The sequence below is a fragment of the Rhopilema esculentum genome, chromosome 5, assembly GCF_057945365.1.
Source record: "Rhopilema esculentum isolate cy_ngs chromosome 5, ASM5794536v1, whole genome shotgun sequence".
Taxonomy (NCBI): domain Eukaryota; kingdom Metazoa; phylum Cnidaria; class Scyphozoa; order Rhizostomeae; family Rhizostomatidae; genus Rhopilema; species Rhopilema esculentum.
The window spans coordinates 6,889,883-6,907,171 of NC_142819.1; the positions used below are offsets into that span (position 1 = coordinate 6,889,883).

General features: G+C 36.3%; 2 protein-coding genes across 2 annotated transcripts; both read right to left on the reverse strand.

The window, feature by feature from the left end:
- Positions 1-1,284: 1,284 nt before the first annotated feature.
- LOC148960242 (uncharacterized) lies at positions 1,285-7,894 on the reverse strand. Its single transcript, XM_089116284.1, has 2 exons — positions 6,826-7,894; positions 1,285-5,988 (listed from the first exon to the last, which is right to left on the reverse strand). The coding sequence occupies exon 2, from the start codon at positions 4,732-4,734 to the stop codon at positions 3,568-3,570; it is 1,167 nt and encodes a 388-aa protein (XP_088972410.1). The 5' UTR covers positions 4,735-5,988; positions 6,826-7,894; the 3' UTR covers positions 1,285-3,567.
- Positions 7,895-8,019: 125 nt separating this feature from the next.
- Positions 8,020-16,803, reverse strand: LOC148960243 (dnaJ homolog subfamily C member 27-like). The gene is made up of 7 exons (XM_089116285.1): positions 16,623-16,803; positions 13,856-13,925; positions 12,252-12,334; positions 11,520-11,589; positions 10,428-10,715; positions 9,646-9,809; positions 8,020-8,935 (listed from the first exon to the last, which is right to left on the reverse strand). The coding sequence occupies exons 2-7, from the start codon at positions 13,916-13,918 to the stop codon at positions 8,797-8,799; spliced, it is 807 nt and encodes a 268-aa protein (XP_088972411.1). The 5' UTR covers positions 13,919-13,925; positions 16,623-16,803; the 3' UTR covers positions 8,020-8,796.
- Between the last annotated feature and the right edge of the window lie 486 nt (positions 16,804-17,289).

Sequence of the window (17,289 nt, forward strand, 5' to 3'; positions counted from 1 at the left end):
GAATTCAAGGAGATGATTGTGCCAACCAGTGACGGATATTCAGGTTTTCCTTTGGGGACAGGGGTAGATTGGGGGGATGGGTGTGAAGGGCATGAGACCCCCAATATTTTATCCTTCAGTAAATTTTGCTTCGATTTGATGAAAAGCACTTTTTGTAGTCAGTAGTAAAAAATGATGGAAAAATTACTTGATTTATTTTCTTATCTTCTTTATCTTGAAGCTAAAAACCTCATTTTTAAAATGGACTTTTCCATCAATTTACAGTCACCCGAAGGGTGTGGCAACAAAATTGAATCATTATCTGGCACCCTTTAATCCTAGCCGCTATAATCCATCCCTGAGGGTGGGTGAGGTTCAGTCACATTATTGTCTGGCAAGGTAACATCTTGGATGGCCTTTTGGCACATTTCATGTTTGTCACTTATCACATTGAAGTCCAGATTTTCCAAAGAGAACAGTGAATTTTCAAGGCCACGAGGCCCCCAAAAAATTCGGCCACCAAAAGATTCGGCCACCAAAAGATTCGGCCACTGTAGCCAACCATCCCAAACTTTCCAGCTATGGCCATTAATTTGTATGTTTTGATTGGGTTCGGCAGTTTCCAAATGCCTCCTCCCCCTTGCTACGCTAACACCCCATGCAGCACAAGCATTTTATCATTGCTATTTGTGGTAAACGAAGAAGAATCAACATCTATGCTGCTAATCAAGGTTTTATGACACACCGCTGTGTTCTGAAAATTTTTAGAATTTTTAACCATGTTCTTAGAATTATATGATAGACGATGATGAAATTTCGGCAATTTTATTTACAGAATTTTGTATTCTGAGAAATCATTCACTTAATTTCTACGGCTTATGTAAAATCAGCAAAATAAAACATAATAAATATATTCTAAGAATAACAAATATTTTCTTGTTAAACAGTGGGTAAAAACTTTTTTACTAGGTACTTCTAGGTCACGTGCTGACTGCTGATGATGAAAGTTAAGATTTTCACAGAAATTGAAAGTAAGAGAAACATAGCAAACAAACCTTTATCTGTGAAATGATGTCTGATATATCTGCGTTCATTTTCAAAACTGCTTTCTCATGGAAACCAGCCAAGGCCTAACAGCAACATTCCCTTCCATTTCGCGGTAGTTTTAGTTTCCCTCTACAAAGTCGGAAGGTCAGAGGTCCAGCAACAAGCCTCGTTTTGAGTTAGGTACTATTTCATTTCATTTGATTTGAGTTCATTGCCCCTCAGCAGATGTTTCGGAAGGGGCGCTTCACAAAACCCACAATTTATTAAAGAACAATAACCAGCCTAAATTAATTACAAAATAATGTATACATCATCAAAGAATTACATTTAAAAACCTAATTACAAATGAGGTCTAAAATTTACAAAACTTGAAGCTAAATATATACCTCTTTTAAATAGAAGCTTTGACGGCATTTAGAGTGGTTGCCTGTTTTGACCAAACTGAGAGGCTATTCCAAAGTTTTGCTGCTTTGAATGAGAAGCAATTTTGGCAATTTGCTGACTTTATAACGGGAAACCTCAAATCTGTCTCTGTATTGCGGAGACTTCTGAGAGCATCAGTGTGAGCTTTTGATGCACTTGTTACGCAAGTACTGTGCAACAAGATTATATTGAGACTTGTCGATCATGGCTTTAGATTTACTAATTCATTTATAAGTGGTCTGTTTTGGCAATCAAAGTTGCTGTCAGTTATAATCCTAGCAGCTCAGTCTTGAAGTTTTTGTAACTGATTAATTTCAGTAAACCACAACAGCCCCAGAGTGAGCAGCCATACTGAAAGTGTGGCTCAACAATGCCTGTGTAGGGAGAGTGTTCGCAAAACACCATAGCGGCAAAAATGATTTGGCATATTTCAAGAGGCCAAGAGCTCTTGAAAATTAACTGGAGCGAAGCCTAATTTCATATGCTCTTTCCAATCTTAGCATCTGTTAATTTACACACCTAGGCATACAGTCATTTGAACCGATTCTTGTTCATCATCATGAATATTTACAGTAATTATAATAAATTATAAATATACTATAATTACAAAAAGGTTAAGAGGTTAAGATCATTGGTTACGATCGACGGTTCCGATTGATTTTTACATTCGTCATGGAGATAACTTTATCGCTACTTTTTTCAAAGCCAACGTAAAAAGCATTCTAAAAACAAAGGATGGTAACTGAACTAATTCTGTTTTAATTCTCAAAACCTATTCTAAGAGACTTCATCTGGGGGACAAGCCGTTGATCTCATGAAAATAAGGAGCATCTTCTCTCATACAAAGAAAGGTCAACTATGCTGGAGGGGTGTTTACCCCTTAGTTAAAAAAGGCCCTAAAACCATCTTGGTAATGGCTGCACCACCCAAAAACCACACATTGGTGCAAAATCTCATGTCCTTGGTTTTCCTTTGTTCTTCCTTACCTCTAAATGCTAATAAAGCTTGAAAAAGTGAGTAGACAACTAAGATGTACTGAGCCAATGAGACTGAATGGTAAACGATCGCCCCAAAGGTAGCATTTTGAATCAGTAGATCGAATTTTCTGTGCCAGACATCTCCCTACAAAAATATCCGTTGTATGCAAATTTAACTGTACAATAGGAGTAAGCAGATGACCCTTATTAACAGTGACAGTACAAGGGCAGTTAGTTTAAAAAAGTCTTGTGATATAACTGGTAACTGCTCTATACAAAGAAACAGTGCTCTCATGGAGTTTCAAGACACAATTATCAAGGACTGCAGCGTGTTCGTTCGATCAACGAGTCATTCTCCGCAAAGACACGTCTTGCAATTAAGAATCAGATAATGACGAAGGAAAGATCCCTTGATTTGTTTTTTTCTAGCACTTTATAAGCTCGGCAATATTCCTAAATTTCTATTAGTTGAATACCTGAATCTTAAATTCATTAAAAATGAAAGATCAACACCCATTTTGACAAGAATTTAAGGCGTTGAGGTCCTATTCAAGACACTGTTTTGCTTTTAAAACAACACACCATTAATACACAACAATGGATTAATAAATTTTTGTCAATTTTATCTTTGGGAGCATCAACATTAATCTAACTTCTATAACTTGTAACATGATAAGGGCTTTGCAAATCAGAGTTGTCAACTTGAGCAATGATCTTCTCTTTGTTTCTCTTAAAAAGTTGTTATTTAATATAGACCACCTTCATTGAATCCTTTCGTTAGAAATTGTTCTAGAAATCTATATACTCTACATACGAATCAAACAAAATGTAGCAATTACTATGACGGCAATTGCTGTACTTGCGACAATGAGAGATAGCATCAGACAAGGAAAAACGTATAATATCGCTTTAAGTGCCTAAAGATAGATTTTAAGAGCATGTTTTTAAGTTGGAAAGCTCATTTTTGACCCAAAAATGCAGACTTGAGAGAGCCTCAAATCCGGCTGCTTTTTGACAAAATGAAATATGTGTCAATTGCAAAAAGAACACAAAAGCATGCATGAGTCAAACATCGTTATATCCTTAGAGGAATTCCAATTCTTGGCAACAATAGTCATATTCTTCAGAATGCTTTAGCATTCTAAAGAAGAACTCCAGGTTTCAACTTCCTGTTTCTGGGATCCCTTTGATGCCACTTCTGCTCATAGTCCAATCTTGAATCATTAAGTGCAGACTTCGAGTACAGCGATGAGGCATCCAAAATGGCCCATTTATCTTCTTCCGGGCTCTTATGCGCGGTAAAGACATTGCAGCTACTCTTCATTGCCTCTATCAAACTATCAAATTTCTCCAAAGCTGAATCAACTATTTCCACAGACTGGGAACTCTCTACGCTGTCTTCACTCGAATTCCTTTTGAGAGGAGCACGATAACAAACGTTGTCGTCAGCATTCTTAATTTTTTGCACATCTTGTTGAATGCCGCATATCCAATTTTTCATTTCGTATGAGATTTTTCTATTTGCATTTTTGTTGCCTCTAGGCTTCTCTTGAAAACGTTTATCGGAATTATCTTCGGATTGGCCTCCTCTCCTCAACGACCTTGCCTCATTTCTAGATGAGGATTTAGTTGAAGACGTACCAGAATATTGTTGCCTCAGCTTCTCAGAATTCGCTAGCTTCGGAGTTGCCTCACAAGAAATTTTACTGGAACTGAAATTGTCAATCAATTCCTTTGAGGTTCCATCATCCATTGCATAAAACCCGTCTATCTTTGGTCTGTGACAACATTTGGTTTTCTGTTCCAATGTTTCATTGCCCTGACTAAGAGCCGGCACGGTCTCCTCCGTGGCGAGCATTTTCAACCTCGTTTCGAGCGCATCACCTACTGTTCTATCAATTCGATTCGCAGTACCCACGGCCGTATTTCTTCCCAGTGATCTACGCTGCCATTGGCTAATTGCCCCCGTTGTCTTAGGCCTTCTCTTCAATTTGGCTTTACCAGCTTCGCAGACAGTGGCCTCTCCTGCATTATGCTCACTTCTTTTGAAAGTGATGGCACTGACAGCGCGTCGCTCTTTAAACACTTTCTCGGCAGTTTTGGATTCATTTTTCCATTTTGCATGCCTCTGAGCAACTACTATACTTGATTTCAACTTCTCTTGAAAATTAGTAACCAATTTCCTTTGAGCATTTGATATAAAAAGCACTTGAGCTTTCTTCTGAGCCTCAAGAGCCAAAATATACCGCACCTTTGCTTCTTCAAATGCTCGTGGCCTATCCAAAAGTCTCCCCATTTCGCTTGCCATTGTGATATTGCAGTACCTCTCTGGCAAAAACCTTGAAGATCTAAATAATCAATTTAGTTTATTCGATTTCTTGCGTCATAAACCAGCTTGTTTAAAGAACATGCAAACTGCAGTTTTCAAGAAGCACCAAAATCGTGATTCATCACCATGCTATGCACAGAGCTTCCTTGCCTGGCCTATCTATTAAAAAGAATAACCAGAACACCCATGAAATAGCCAGAGAATTTGACTGTTTGCATCAACAGCAGAGAAAAGGTTGAAACAGTAGTCGATGTTATATGTGTGAAACGATGTAATACGTCTTCAGAAGGAAGGTGAACCAAATGAAGCAAATGAGGGTTTTGCTCCAGGCAAGACTTTCGTTAGAGGAATTGCAAAATCTTTATTTACGATGCCTTCATTATCTTTATAACCAATTCATTATCCAATAGACGTTCAGAGGTCTGCACGTGCTAAAAGCACCATTTGCATGGCCGGACAACAGTCCAGTTAGAATAAGTACCAATCAATCTTCACTTTCTGTTTGACGCAGAAGTGAAGAGGTTTGCTGAAATCAAATCCATGCTTGCAATTTTCAACCGTTCATTTAGTAGAAAGCAGAACAGCCTTTACTCCAAAGAAACATGTCTGTTAACCATACGTTGTCCAAAATACGGCTAAGCTCGAGAAGATGAAATCAAAATATAAGTTATTGCGGGTACTTTTGACACCTAATATCTCAACACGTTGCAGGTCCATACACAAAGGTGTCTTAAGAATGATCATAGTCACTTTGATTGCATATTGTAATCCACGATGACAAACTCTTCATTACAAAGACATTTATCATTATCAATATCCATGCTCATCAAAGAGTTTTATGGACAGTAAATTCAGTTTTGAGGAAACAAGATTAAGCACTTTCTACAGGTGTCGAGTGTACTTTGACTGAGAAAGAAACGTGGATTATTCTGCTTAAATTGCCAAATAATCGTTGGCATCGATACCATTGATTACTCGTCTAGATCTAGCTGGTCGATCGGTGATGATGTACGAAGACCAAGTCTATCATCAGTATAAACAAACAGCTAATAAGTAGAAAGACGTCTGCGCAGATGAAGCAAGCTTTTACTAGGCTTTAATGTCCGCTGTAAAATCCAACACGTCTCGGCTTCTTTGTTTTTTCCAACTTCATTGCAAGCCTTTTTGTGAGTGCTCCCAGCGCAAAGATTTATTAACCGTACAGAACTCGTTGTTGTAAGGACAAGATGCAACCTGTTGACGATTCAAAAGAAAACAAAAACAATTTAGCGACAGATCATTCGCTCTCACCGCACAACAGTCTGAATAATTCTATAACCATAGCAGCTCGCAAAAAAAACTTTGCTTAGCATGTAACTAGCCAGTGCTGCGCTTGGCTTAGCAGAAACTCGAAAACTCAAAATTGGCAGTCTTTCAACTTATACCAGTGCTCCAGTTTACAAAAGTCTGATTATAATTTTTGAAAAAATACACAGCAGAGTTACGTTGCCCCTGAAAATGGTTCTCTAAGCCCATTTTTCTATAAAAATATTCCACAATAGGAAAATACTACTGAAGATCATGCTTTGAAATCAGGATCTTATCTAAGGATTCAATGACTGCTAAAAAATAATATGACATAGATCATGGAAGTCATGTTTCAGTTGGAATTTCTGTGAACTGTTTTTGAACGCAGTCTTATTCATCAGGCAAAAATATATTTTAAGGATCATATCACATATTTTGTAAGGAAGATCTTAGTGATAATTACTTTTTAACGGGTTTGGAAACAAATGATAATATTTGTAAGCTCTCAGGTGATTAGACAAAAATGTTTTGCCTGGAGCAATAGGCGAAAAAAGTGGGTTCGTCTGGAGCAATAGACGAAAAAAACGGGATATTCTTTTAATTTCCAAAACTATAGTAAAATTATGTAATGAATTGTGTTGCACAGGACCTGCTACCGTCTACAGAATCAGCTATAAGCCGTCCTCGATTTCAAGTTACCTTGCCAACCACCAAGTTGTAAAGATATGAAGCAAAATAGTGCACAAAAATCAATTTACACTTTTATTTATCACAAAATCTTACCTGCACACGAAAGATCAGTGCTGGGTCATGCGAAATACAAAGAGAGTGTTGAATTGCTTCTCCGGAGCGAGATCTTACGCGCTTAATCTGGGAAAACTGAACAACAAACACGGAGGTAGTACACAACGCACTTTGTCTGTCCAGGTGGTTCGATAACCGTCGCTAAAGTCAAAGCCGTTAATGAAAAATATATTTTATAAAAGTTTTAATGCAGACCTCTGTAGCATTAAAGCAAAAGTTTACTTAAACTGTATTTCTAGAAATACCAATGCAATATTTTCATAAAGCAATAGCCGGACAGACGATTAGCCATTTTAAATAGAATTGATAGCTAATCTTTACGAGCTTTTCCGAGGCCATAAATTTAATAATTTAAATGTGGATGGGATTTATTCTGATCTCCATTTACGAATCAAATGGGACTGTATTTCATATTAAAAGACTCGCGAAGCATGAGAAAGTTACATATCATATTGCACGTGTAAAGTTTATGGCCCGTTTAGTTCAAAGAAAACAGGTGAAAAGGGATACAAAACAGAGCAATCGCAGGTAAACAGCATTACGCTGGATTTTTAGGTGATTAGCAATATTAAGAAGCACAATTTTAAAAATTTATCATTTTACCATCTGCGTCACTCTCTTGCTAAATAACAGGTCATCCACATGAAACTGACAATCACTAGTTTCGGTAAACAAAGAATACGGCCGAAACGGCACTTTTATGACTTTGAGATGTGTGGATGACGTCATTATAAATGTTAGGAATATCAAATTTCAGGGTTATGGACCCGTGTGATTGGAGGAGACTAAGCAGGATTGCGAAAGGGCAAAAGATTTCAATATTAACGGCCAATCTAGGTTTGAAAGGAACTGCAAGAATATCTAGCGATGTACGATTTTCTTTGAGAAATTTAAAGAAAATAAAAATAAAAACAGATGATGCTGATGATGATAACGACGATGATCTGTTCATTTTCTTTAAGCCAGCTAAACATTTTGAAAGTTAGGCCTAGTTTGTACATTTTACTTTTGGTTTTGTGAGATTATATAAAACCTGAATAAGGAGACTTGGGACCTAAAGGACCTGTACAATTTTGTCTCTTGATGCTTTTCCGCTGCTCGGCTTTTCATCAATCTTCTTCACTACCTGCATGCAACTTCCAAAGGTAACGGACAAAAGCAGTCGAGGCAATATATGGAAATTGCAGATTTATATCAAGTGTGCAATGTACACTAGCATTTGAAACGCAATTTACAAAATAGACAGAAATTTATTGCTCTTCTTGTCTAACTACTCATATACAATATAACATGAATATATTACATTTCAATATGTTTAAAATCATTCAAATATTACACACAATCATAATATATAGTATTATCATATATAGTATTATCTTGGAGATCAAACTTTACAACTATAAGAAACTGAAGGGTACAAAACAGGTTTCTAAATTACTCACTTAAAATCCTAAACGCGACTGTAAACATAAATTTTTAAGGCAACAAGCACTTGCAACCTAATGCAACCTATTCCATCGAGTGTGTGTTTCGCATGTAGCGGTATAAGGCCCTTTGAATAATAGATCAGTTCAGTGAAGACTGCTTAGCTAAAATCTTCTACCATGTCATTGGGTCGATAAAGAAAAAGGCACAAAAAAATGCTAAAACTTGACAAAAATTGTTAAACGTAGCTTCCTAAAGTGCATACCATGACATGACATGACATGACATGACATGACATGACATGACATGACATGACATGACATGACATGACATGACATGACATGACATGACATGACATGACATGACATGACATGACATGACATGACATGACAAGGTAAGGGAAGAGTAATGTCACACCACACTTTCATTAAACAAGATATACAACGAGGGACAAAGCCAATGATAAATATCTTTGCAACTGGAATAAGTGTGAATTGCTACCTGTTAAGCAAATGTCTGGCATATTTACTCTCCTTTTTGATTTGAAAGCAATGAAGACCTTGCGCTGACAAGTATTTTGAAAGCTTCTTCCGTGCCAGGGGCGACACTTTTATCAGGATGCAAAAGAACAGCGAGCTTCTTGTATGCCTTGTTTACTTCATCGCTGAAAAGGGGATATCAATTTTATTATGAGGCTCCTTGTGACAACAACAGGAGGAACCAATAACGTCAAGATAAAAGAATAACAAACAGCCAAAGGAAAAGTACTGAAAAACAGAAGTTAGCTGTTTCAATAGCTTCTTTAAAAACCACGATATGTCAAGGATGGAGACTGAAGAGGTAATTTCAAGTTGTCAAGATTCAATGTTGGAGAGCTGGCAGTACGAGGCGTGACAAGTGGGGCAGTATGAGGCATGATCAAGCAGGGGGAGAGCAAGTAGGAAGAGTGAGGAAATAGGGTTTTTTAGACAAACAGAGGTAGAGCAAATGGAGTTTGGCAAGCTGGGGAGGGCAACAGAAGTAGGGGAATGAAAGCAAAACATTGCTAACAAAAACAATTAAATGTTAGAAATTTGGATTTGAATATAAACTGAAGGAAATCAGGCATAAATAATTGCTAGTCTCTTTTCTTTACGCAATAACATGAAATTTTTCAACGTTCTTTCAAGAAAGTTTCTTTAAATCAGTTTCTTGAAAAAGAGCAATTACTTTGAAGCACTCTAGATTATAAAACGTTACCTTCCAACCAAGCCTTTATAGCCGTTACAAGAACATCGAAACCTAACTGGTACCTATTGATCATTTGATCGTTAAGTTTACGTTAAACAGCTGCAAATTCAACAATTTTGATGCAATAATTAAAACTTGAATAACCTTGAAGCTCCAAAGCGAAGGCCGAGTCGTTCGTAGTTGTCCTTGCCCTGTTTCAACTGGGAAATGGCATCAGCTTGTTCTTTGGTATATCCCAGAGCACTGCCGCTTCTTATTTTCGGCTTTACTCCGCTTTCCACAGTCACTGCCATTGTTTCAAACAACGACTAAAAACAACAATAAAATTGCCATTCTTTTGCTCAATGGAAAGCAAAAATTAACCTTAAAAATAGCTTCATTTACGATGCCCCTAAATGCGCTTAACAAAACTAAAGTTAGTCAAAAGAAGTTACACGACCTTAAATGCAACTCCAAGCTAAAAAGCATCTAATGTTTCATAAACCCCTATACAATGAGACACTGTAATCAAAAATTTCAGTAAGATTTCCTTTATGTTTGGTTCTTCAGGAAACGTTATAGAGCTAAAGTGTCAATGAAAGCATTAAGGTTTTTACTGGTTGAACCTGTCGTTATACGTCAATTGAGGGTTCTCATTTGATATCTGTTGATTCTACCAATACTTGGATGGAAAAGAGGGGGATGAAAGAAATTCTTCATTTCTTCAACCAACAAACCCTCTTTTGGCATCTTGGCATACCCTGCTCGAATAGTTTACTAAAGAATTTTTCATTCAATACTCAGCTAATCAGCTCGCAAATATTTTTGCCAATCACTAGCCGTTAAAATAAAATATGTAAATGTAGTAAACTGTCGATTACGTTACTTCTTCTGAATAAAGATGCAATAGCTTGCACATATTCTTCGAAATAAAAAGGGGAACCTACCTGAAACATTTCTTGAACACCGTCACCATTCTGGGCTGAGGTTTCGAAGTATAGGAGCCCCTTGCTTTCAGCCCACAGCCTCCCTTCACTCTCGTTTACTGTTCTGTTCGTCTGCCTATCTGTTTTGTTTGCACATACTGCTATCACAATTTTATCAACCTCAGCTGGGCTTCCAGCATCTTTTTTCAGCTCATCGAGCCAGCTACTTAGCATTTCAAAGGATTCACGGTCAGTGATATCATAAACAAGAAGGGCACCTTGGGTGTCTTTGTAAAACTCGTTACGAACCTAGGCAAATAAGAAGACGATACATCTTAACTATATGAGCAGACCATGGCTGAATTAGTATAGATACATGGGACATAGCAGAGGAGAAGTCATTTCTTTTTTCAAAAGCAAGCTACTGACAAAAAGCAAGGCTATCAAAAACATACCATAAAGAAGTCTAATTTAAAGATGAGCTTGTTGTAAACACACATTCACAACCATGTAACTATAATGGCAACCTATAACTTCAATTTAAACAAACTTTTATCTTTTTCTTTTACTGAGGAGTCACTGACAAGCATGTGGTAGTAGAGAATCAGTTGCAAAACAAGCTGACACAAATCAATGCTTAGTGGAATTCCTAAGTCAGGGAGAACGAGATGAAAGAAAGAAACAGAGAAGACACATATCAATGCTTAGTGGAATTCCTAAGTCAGGGAGAACGAGATGAAAGAAAGAAACAGAGAAGACACATATCAATGCTTAGTTGTGTTCCTTAGTCACGAGGGACGAGATGAAAGAAAGAAAGAGAGAAAGATAGAAGGAGAGAAGAAATGTAGAAGAGGGTTGAGAGAGAAAATAAGAAAGAAAAAAAGAAAGAAAGATAGACAGACAATATAAGTGAAAGTCTTGTCAGTTACTCAAGCCCTAGAACCTTTGGATCCGTAGTCCACGACCCAAACTAATGAGTCATCCTAACACCTGTTTTAACCATTACTACTAAACCAAAAATAACATGTAGTCGGTAGAGAAACTTTTTAAGAGTTTATTTGTTTGGAATCAAGGTGGTAGAGTTCCTCCAAATAAAATACAATCATTGCAAACCTCATAAAAATAAGGATGCCCAGCCATATCAAAAATGTTCACTTTCAAGGTTTTTTCTCCAACAGACACCCTAAAACGAAGTAATGAAAAGATAGAGGTAAAAAATCATAGTTGACAATTTTCCGTAAGGAATACTGGTAAGAACGTGGAAGGCACCTTTTTAGCAGTATATGCTTCAAAAGGAAGACAGGCAGAAACATTTGCTTTTCAGTTCTAGAAGTTGCATTTTTCTGAAACTAGTCCGAATATGAAATATCTCTAACTAAACTAACTTGTATCTAAAATGAATATCAAATAGGTCTTTTCATTTCGAATAGGCGACACTCTCTCCGAATTATTTACGACCCTAGCAAAACGTGTTACGCCCGCAAGAAACCGGAAAAGCAATTACGCAATTACAGGCCATCATTATTTCAAATAGCTACATCGAATAGTTTGTTTGAAAAACCGGAGGTAAACACGCAATTAGACACCCCAAAGGTTAAGTCATCTTCGGTCGTGGGCAGATGAAACCTTAATACCCCGTAAGGCCTGGAGGACCTCCTTAAACAAACATTGTTGGACGGTGTGACGGGTGATCAATCTAGTAAATTCACCCACGCGGACAGATCGTTGTTCTTGGAAAAAATCTTCATGAAAAGGCCTGATATCAGCAAAAGTGACAAAGAGATATTCCCCTTACGTTTCGCTTAGTATGTTATGTCTTAAGTAAGAGTTATGTGAATAACTTACTTGGTTACACCATAATCTATACCAATTGTCGACATATATTTTGACACAAATCTCTTCTCGCAGTATCTCTTTATAATGCAACTCTGAAAAATAACAGTAAAATTTTAATCAATGACCTATATATTTTATTGTTTCATATACAAATAAATTTTCCTTATCGAGTAATGAAAATGAAAGTTGCTCTGTTCATTCAGCTAGATTCCAAGAACTTTGTTACTTATTACTTAAAAGGGACAATTGTTTAATAAATAATACAGAATTCAACAAATAAATTTAATACATTTATTTAAATGGATATGCATGTGATGGATAATAAATCAAATAAACCAATTATAATTTAATTGGTCAAACTGAATAGATTTAAGTTTTTAACCTAAAGCAGTTCTTTGGAAAATGGGATTTTCCTAATTCCATAGTCAATGCAGATTGTGTTCAAGATAAGTTAAATCGAAATTTTGAGCAGATAAAGATAGTTTCTGCCTTACAGGTATACAGTGTTATGAAAGGTTGATAATGACTTAAAACAATCATGCTCTCAGTACCGATTTTGCAGTATTAAAACTTGTTTTTGACCTATAAAACTGGACATAGCCAGGACAAAATTATTTTGGTAAGTCAAAAGTCCCACAGAGGAGTAAAAATGGAGACTTTCAAAATTAACATCATCTCAATCAATCCAAGGCAATAGAACCAGGTACAGATTAAAGCAGAAAGGTTGGGGAGGGTTTCAGATAAACTAAACAAGTTGATCTTGTGGCCATACATTTCATATAACTGGAAAACGATGGAAACGCCTGTTTTTAGCTTTGAGATAAAGACGATAAGAAGATAAATAAAGAAAAATTTTTAAGAAACCAAAAAATGCTTTTTACCAAATCAAAGGGACACAAAATTGTTAGGGGTGTCGCACTCCCACACACAGCAGTAAACCCATCCCTGAAAAGAAAATAACTACTTGGGGTGAGTTATATCAACAGTACTCTGAATGTTAATATCCCAACAATTTTTCAGGATATTTTATAAGGCCTTCATTATTTCTTTCAGGATAGTTAAGACCCCCTGTTTGTTATTTGAATCCCCTGTTTTTTCGTAGAAGGTGTTTGATTAGAAATGTTGACCTTCTCAAGGTCCTTGCTAATACTTTGAACTATACCTTCTTTACTTCATTACTAAAAAAACTGATTATCCTTTGATGTTGTCATACATCCCATTACTTACTGGCCACTTTCCATACTTTAAATAAAAGGATACTGGATAAAGTCTAGTACACAGTGAGTTCTTACAATATTGAGATGGTCATATGCACAGACTATTGGCATTTGGGTAATACCGAATGTGCTGGATTTTCTGATTACATAATTATACCCCTTTATAAATCAGGGATCTAAAACGGATTTTTAACTAAACTCAAATTACCATAAACATAGCCCTCTTTAGAGTACTGACAGTAGTGACTTGGCCTATCAGCCCAAGTGATGGTGTATCTTTTAGCAAAAGAAAACCCTATCCACAAGCTGAAGACCAAAAAACAGGACTGTAAGCAAGCAAATGCTTCAAAAATATATGTAGTGTTTTAAAGTGTCTATGGATTTGCATATGCATACCTTGCCTGTTTCTGCATTTCCCATGCTAATTATTTTCATTCTGTATGTCTTTTTGTCCTTCATTTTGCTTCTAAAAATACCACAAAATAAAATAATCAGAAATTAACCAAAGTTTTACATCATTTACATCATTAAATTTTCAAATTGCAATTTACAATCATACTTAATACTTCATACTTAATCTTCTTACTAAGAATTGGGAATAATTCAAAACATTCTTTATACCTAATTACAGCACGATCGTCAGGGGGATTGGGAGTGGGTAATGTGTAACTACTTCCTTTCCACGGGTATTTCTATTTTAAAGGCACTATGTCCTGAGGCATTTCAATGGCCATTTAAATTTCCCATTGGTTTTGGAGTTAGCTATACCATATATTAAAAAATTTTCAAAAAAATTATCCCTACATCTGCCAAACAATGCTGTAATTAGAAGCCATTAAAATGATTGATGTTTAGAATTCGACTAATATCAAGCAATTTTAAAAACATTTTCATCTTCTGTTTGCATCTTTAAAAAACATTTTTAGGTGCTTATGTTTCAAGGCATAATTTACACTTTATCCTTCACATTCTGCTTAGTTTTCAATATATGATTTTTCAAATTCATCTATTTTCATAGCAAAACAATTTAAATAGAGGGCGGGAGTAGATCTGTCTCTATCTGTTTTCAATTTAAGTTTTCAGTGATTGTAAATCTAACCAAGATTTCTTTGGTTCACTAAATGTGTGATTATCCATAAATGCTAAAAAACAATCCTGCAGAAAGTTAACTAGTATAGCAGAATAAAAGCAAATATATTGCAGAGTCTTGGCTGGACATAAGTTAAGGACCTTGCAAGAAAAAAGACTGCTTGTTAATATGAATCCCTAGACAATTCAGCTCCAGATAACCTATGATCTATAGAAACAAATGTCAAAATTTCACTACTTATAACAACAGGACAGAAACTTGAATGAGCCAAGTAGAGAAAACCAATCTGTCAACCTCCCTAAAAACACTCAAGAAAAACCTTTGGCTTTTGTTTTTTGCATCCTTCCTTAAACTATTAAATCTATAAGAATATGTTGTAATTAGGTATTTTCAGTTCAAGCTGGTCTTGTTGTAAAACAAAACTGGTTAAAATTCATGCTTTTTTATCGATCAAACATCAGACAAAAGCCTGATTTGACAACAGCACCATGCCCTCATTGGCCGTTGTAGAACAAACCATCATTTTCCTTAGCTAGCTAGCTGATATCCATAGTAATTGTGTAGTACTTGTGCCGCTTCTTTACATACTGTCGCACTAAGACAAACACATTTTTGCAAAGTGCCATAATAAAAGATTATATGTTCCTGTGTCAAAATCATTGTGAAAGTCTTGCTTGATGAAAAAATGCAATTCAAGAGCATGTAACATAATAACTTCTAAGGTAAGTAGGTGTGCATAGCTAGAACCAAGGATGATACTTTTCCTAACTGAATATCTGGATGATTAATGCAATTGACATTGGTTGCACCATTATAATAACAGCTGTTGAAGTTAATACTGATACATGGATCAATAAAAAATAATGGCTTGCAAGATATGACAAGATTGGCTAGGCTTGAAGGTTCTGTAGGATCAAAGACAAAATATACAATCAATTCTAATGTAGAAGAGAATAGAAGACAATAAAACCCCCTCTAGACTGCACAAACCAACAGTTTTTTGGTCCAGGTTGGAAAACCTGCTTATATGTTTGCAGCTATGTCATACTTCTTGCATTCACATGTGACCAGCAAAATCAAGCAATCATGCAAATTATAATTTATAAGTCAAGTATAAATGAGCATTGTTTCTTGTAGTTTGAATGCCTTTGTGCTCAGTTCCGGTTAGTTCAGTTCAGTATATATTTTAAAATTCCACTCTACATACAATTTATCATAAAATAACTATAAAATACGCACAAACGATTAAACATCAAAAATATTAGGTAACAATACAGAAATTGTAGTTCCCAGCTAATAGTGTCCTGCTGGTTGCAGCTATCCATAGCCACAACCATAAATTCTTTCCATTTCAATGTTGTCCTTGATTAGATTCCAGTCTGGCCAGACTGTAAAGTATTTTTTCTGCGCAGGGAATGCCAGAAGAATAATTTTGAAATTTGTGGATAACAAACACTACCCCGTGAAATCGTGCGCGGAATTTGAAGCAACAACCTTCAAAGAGACCTTGTATTCGATGTTTTTTCTTGTTATCGGAAGTCAGAAGTTTGAATGGTGGAATATTTGAGGGAAAAATGACAAGATAAACAAATATTTTGCACAGAATCCACGGCAGATTCTTAATGATGTGCGGACGGAAAGAAGGGCAACAATAATCGCGCGGGGAATGCATTCTGTGTGCACAGACCAAACTTTTCAGTCTAGCAGTCTGGCTCATGATTCATGCAGAGTATGGCAGTTTCCAGCAGGAACACACTCATGCATGCACATTTTCCACATGTAAACCTCCTTTTACCTATCATATGGTGCACAAGCAGAAATTTTCTAAGGCAATGCTATGTAAAGCTTTGGCAATTTATAAATCTTGGTGTGCAGCAGCTCGCATGCGAGACTCTGTAGACAGGAACATGACTAGTTACACAAATAAAACACACATTATTTATACTGCAGCCTTATCACTTGTATGTTTTGCTAATGTAACAGAAATTTGGCTGATTTGGGGATAGAAGAATAATAATAATTCTTCGAATCTCAATCTGAATAAATCTCAAACTTATAAATCTATAATCTTACCACAGTAAAGGCCTAATCATCGAGACATAGCCAAGAAATAAAGGAAGACACTTTTCTGATCAACCATCCTTTTACAAATACAGCCAACGACCCTGATATCGAATTTAAATCTCAGAAATCCAAACACCATAGCAACTTCCAACAATGTCCGCCATTTTCTTGATCTTTGCACTTTGATATTTTTAAACCACTGATCTCGATGTTTGAAACGGAGAATTCAGAAATTGAGAATGAGGCCACTCAAATGGCGTCTTCTACTGCGCAATTTGATAACTGACCTCAAGTGTTTATTTCCTTCCAAGATTGAAAATGTCGTGGAATCCCTTCAATAAATTAATAGCACCTAGGAAGTCGATTTCAAAGCCTTCTGAAGACAATGAATTTGAGGAAAGATTACAAGATATTGTGCAGATGGAACAGACCCTGAAGAGAATGCACAAGGACACCAAAAAGTTCATGGATTCTAGCTCAAGCTTGGCAAAGTTGGAACAAAAAATGGTCACCGACCTGTATAATAGCTCTAAGTTGATTAAGGACGCAGATGAACTTGAAAGCCATGCAGAAAAACTGAAGAACATCTGCAACGAAACTGAAAACTCCCAACAACAGCGTGATGTAATCACTAGGTCAACATTTGTTAAGCCATTAAAAGGCCTAAATGAGAAAT